The sequence below is a fragment of the Sander lucioperca genome, chromosome 3 (assembly GCF_008315115.2).
Source record: "Sander lucioperca isolate FBNREF2018 chromosome 3, SLUC_FBN_1.2, whole genome shotgun sequence".
Taxonomy (NCBI): domain Eukaryota; kingdom Metazoa; phylum Chordata; class Actinopteri; order Perciformes; family Percidae; genus Sander; species Sander lucioperca.
In genome coordinates, this window is record NC_050175.1 from 4,668,774 (window position 1) to 4,672,679 (window position 3,906).

Below are 3,906 nucleotides of genomic sequence, written 5' to 3' on the forward strand. Positions count from 1 at the left end.
AAAAGACTAAAATCTTAGAACAAAATGACAAAAACGTTGAAAAAAATGACACAAATCTTAGTGACAAAAACTCTGGGGGGGAAAGCTACAAAAAGTGTCAAAAAATATACGACCAAAAAATTTTTTTAATTTTAAATTTTGACCCAGAAAAACAAGGTGTAGCTTGTTGGTTCACAGAGAGACAACAAGAGGGTTAAAAGCAAAAAAGACGAGTTGAGTGAAGTTGTTGTTGTTGTTGTTGTTGTTGCTGTTGTTTTAGCGGAGGTCAAAGGTCAACTTGTGAAATGATTTGGGGAACGTGTCGAGGCTTCAGGGTGTCGATGGATGAATGTCTTTAAAATCATCTCAACGATAACGACGCTGTGTGTCTTCGAGAGTTGAATGAACTTATTTTTCTACTGAATGAAAAAGCAGATTAAATCTTTCTAGTTTCTGGTTCGGAAGTCAAATTGATTCGCCGGGAAGATTTGGGAACGCAGATGAGACATTTTGAGATACGCAGCGTTGTTGATGAGTCCAAAAAAAACCATAATAATCTTATGATTATCTTAATATACTTTGCTACAAGTGTTTGAGCTCTCAGATTAAAGATAAAACACGACAGAAGGATCCTAATAATGACACACTGTGCGTGTGTGTGTCTGTGTTTGTGTGTGTGTGTGTGTGACTGTCTGTGTGTGTGTGTGTGTGTGTGTGTGTGTGTGTGTGTGTGTGACTGTCTGTGTGTCTGTGTCTGTGTCTGTGTGTGTGTGTGTGTGTGTGTGTGTGTGTGTGTGTGTGTGTGTGTGTGTGTGTGTCAAACTCCATCGCCGGGAAAATACGTGAACGCCAATGAGACATTTTGGAGATACACAATGTTTTTTTATGAGCCAAAAAAACAACATAATAATCTCCTGATGAATGTATAATATTAAAATACTTTGTCACCAGTGTTTCCAGCTCTCAGATTAAAGAGAAAAACACGACGAAAGAAGTATCTGAAATATGAATACACCTCTTGTTTTTTTCTTTTTAAATCCAAAAAACAAACTTATAATCTTTTGGCTTTTCTGATTCTAAAATAAAAACTGATTCACGGGAAAAACTAATTTGTGTTTTGCAGAAAATATATCAGATTCTTTTTGGAGTTACGTGAAGGTCAGAGGTCATGACTTGCACTATGATACCATCACACCTTTCTGCATTTTTTGCACACTGCTCGTTCCTTTGTATTTTTTGTAGTATGTATGTATGCGTGGATGTCATATGTCATATGTATGTGTGGATGTCATATGTCATATGTCTGTGTGTATGTATGTATGTGTGGATGTCATATGTCATATATGTGTGTGTATGTATGTGTGGATGTCATATGTCATATGTCTGTGTGTATGTATGTGTGGATGTCATATGTCATATATGTGTGTGTATGTATGTGTGGATGTCATATGTCATATATGTGTGTGTATGTATGTGTGGATGTCATATGTCTGTGTGTGTGTATGTATGATGTGGATGTCATATGTCTGTATGTATGTGTGTATGTATGTGTGGATGTCATATGTCTGTGTGTATGTGTGGATGTCATATGTCTGTCTGTATGTATGTATGTGTGGATGTCATATGTCTGTGTGTATGTGTGGATGTCATATGTCTGTCTGTATGTATGTATGTGTGGATGTCATATGTCTGTGTGTATGTGTGGATGTCATATGTCTGTCTGTATGTATGTATGTGTGGATGTCATATGTCTGTGTGTATGTGTGGATGTCATATGTCTGTCTGTATGTATGTATGTGTGGATGTCATATGTCTGTGTGTATGTATGTATGATGTGTATAAGCTATTGGACCCCTTCATTTCCTTCTGGGTGAATGAAGTATCTCTATCTCTATCCATCTATGACGGAGAAACATGTTCAGGCTTCAGCTTTCCGTGGAGGAATTTCTTTTCTTTTTAGAAATACAAAATAAAATCAATCGCTCACTTTTCTGTTTCCCGGGGAGATGAAACTCTGTTTTTGGAGTTGAATAAATTTGTTATTTTCCTCTTTTTTAAAGAGTTTTTTTTTTCAAGATAAAAATTTAAAAAAAATCGTTTAGTTCCTGATTCTAAACTCGTTTGTGTTTTTACATACATACTGTATGTCAGAGGACATGTTCAGGTTTTGATGGATGCAAAACAGAAGTATCCTAATAATTAAAACACATCCTTTGTTTCCTGGAGTTGAAAGCATTTTGCTATTTTATCTTTTTTAAAGACTATTTTCTTTTAGATAAATACGAAAACAGATGACCATATTTTATAGTTTTTTTGATTCTGAAATAAACCGATTCACTGGAACAACCGAAAAATATATTGAAATGTGTTTGTAGTTTCCTTATAGTCAGAGGATATAGAGATTAACATGTTCAGGTTTCAAGGTGTGATGGATGACTTTTCTTTTCTGAAATAAAAAAAAAAGAAAAACAAGAAAACAAAAATATTAACGCACAATCCACTTTGTGTCCTGGAGATGAAACGTTGCTTTCGAGTTGAATTAATTCCCTTTTTTTTTTTTTTTTTTTTAAATAGTTTTCATTATATATATATATATATTTTTTTTTTAAAAACCAAGAAAGTCAGCTTCTCGTCAGTGCACCGGCACCGCGGACTGCAGCGCCGCGGAGGCCGAGGCAGAGAGCGCCTCTCCGGGCGCAGCGGGGCTGCTCTGTCCGGTGGCTGTCTGCGGGGATGTGGGGCTCAGAGACTGGGGAGAGTTCGCCAGGAAGGCCGGGATGTGTGTGTGCAGCCCCGGCGGAAGCCCCGGCATTGAGGCGGGGGTGGCTTTAATTGGCACGGGGATGGCGGGAAGTGTCTGCCCACCGTGACACAGCGACTTGAGCGGCATGTACGCGGAGTACTCCGCCGCGCTGTCCATCATCCCGGAGCCGTACATATGCGGCCAGGCCGGGGGCAGCTGGCTGTGCAGCGGCGGGTATCCCGCGGAGGAAAAGGCCGCCAAGCCGCCCGGCATCTTGTACTCTCTGGCGATGATGTTCTCTATGGCGAAAGGGTGTTTGAAGCCAGACGGCTGCGACACGGAGCTGTATCCGCCCGGCATGTGCGGAAGCGGCAGGTGTCCGGCGGAGGCCGCGGCATGCAGCGCGCTGAGCCGCAGCTTGGCCTGCTGCTGCTGCTGCTGTTGCTGTTGCTGCAGGAAGAGAGCCGCGTCCTGCGTCTTTGTGGCAGCCAGCGGGTCTGTCACCTGCATGCCACCTACTTTAAATCGCTTCCGGCGTCGCAGGAAACTCCCGTTCTCAAACATGTCTCCGCAGCTCGGGTGCAGAGCCCAGAAGCTGCCCTTCCCGGGCTGGTCCGGTCTGCGCGGGATCTTTATGAAGCAGTCGTTGAAGGAGAGGTTGTGCCGCAGGGAGTTCTGCCAGCGCTGCGTGTTCTCCCGGTAGTACGGGAACCGGTCCATGATGAACTTGTAGATGTCGCTGAGGGGGAGCATCTTCTCCGGGCAGCTCTGGATGGCCATGGCCGTGAGGGAGATGTAGGAGTAGGGAGGCTTCTGGTCGCTGTACGTGTTCCTCCCCGGCCGAGGCATTTTATTCTGCTGAACAGGTGTGTGCAGAAACTCTTACACCCCCTCCGCTCAAGTTTAGCGGTCTGTGAAGTTAAATGTGGCCGAGAAAAGTGGCTACGGTTCCGGGTAGGCTACAGAGGAACGTGAGGGGACGGTGTTTCCAGCTGCTGTTGCAGGTAAGTTTCCCCGACACCAAGTGACTGTCATGCATCGACCACAGTTAACTTTAGACACCAAAAGGATTGACTAATGAGAGGCAAAACTTGTGCAAGAATTTCTTTTAAGTTTTTTCGACATAAAGTGTTTAAAAACGTCTAAAAGTTTAGACACCAAAACGGCTAGTTAGTTAGGATTGA

General features: G+C 42.8%; 1 protein-coding gene across 1 annotated transcript; it reads right to left on the reverse strand.

The window, feature by feature from the left end:
- Positions 1-2,572: 2,572 nt before the first annotated feature.
- LOC116056318 (forkhead box protein B1-like) lies at positions 2,573-3,863 on the reverse strand. The gene has a single exon (XM_031308511.2). It carries the CDS (start codon positions 3,569-3,571, stop codon positions 2,612-2,614), a length of 960 nt encoding a protein of 319 aa, XP_031164371.1. The 5' UTR covers positions 3,572-3,863; the 3' UTR covers positions 2,573-2,611.
- Positions 3,864-3,906: the final 43 nt, after the last annotated feature.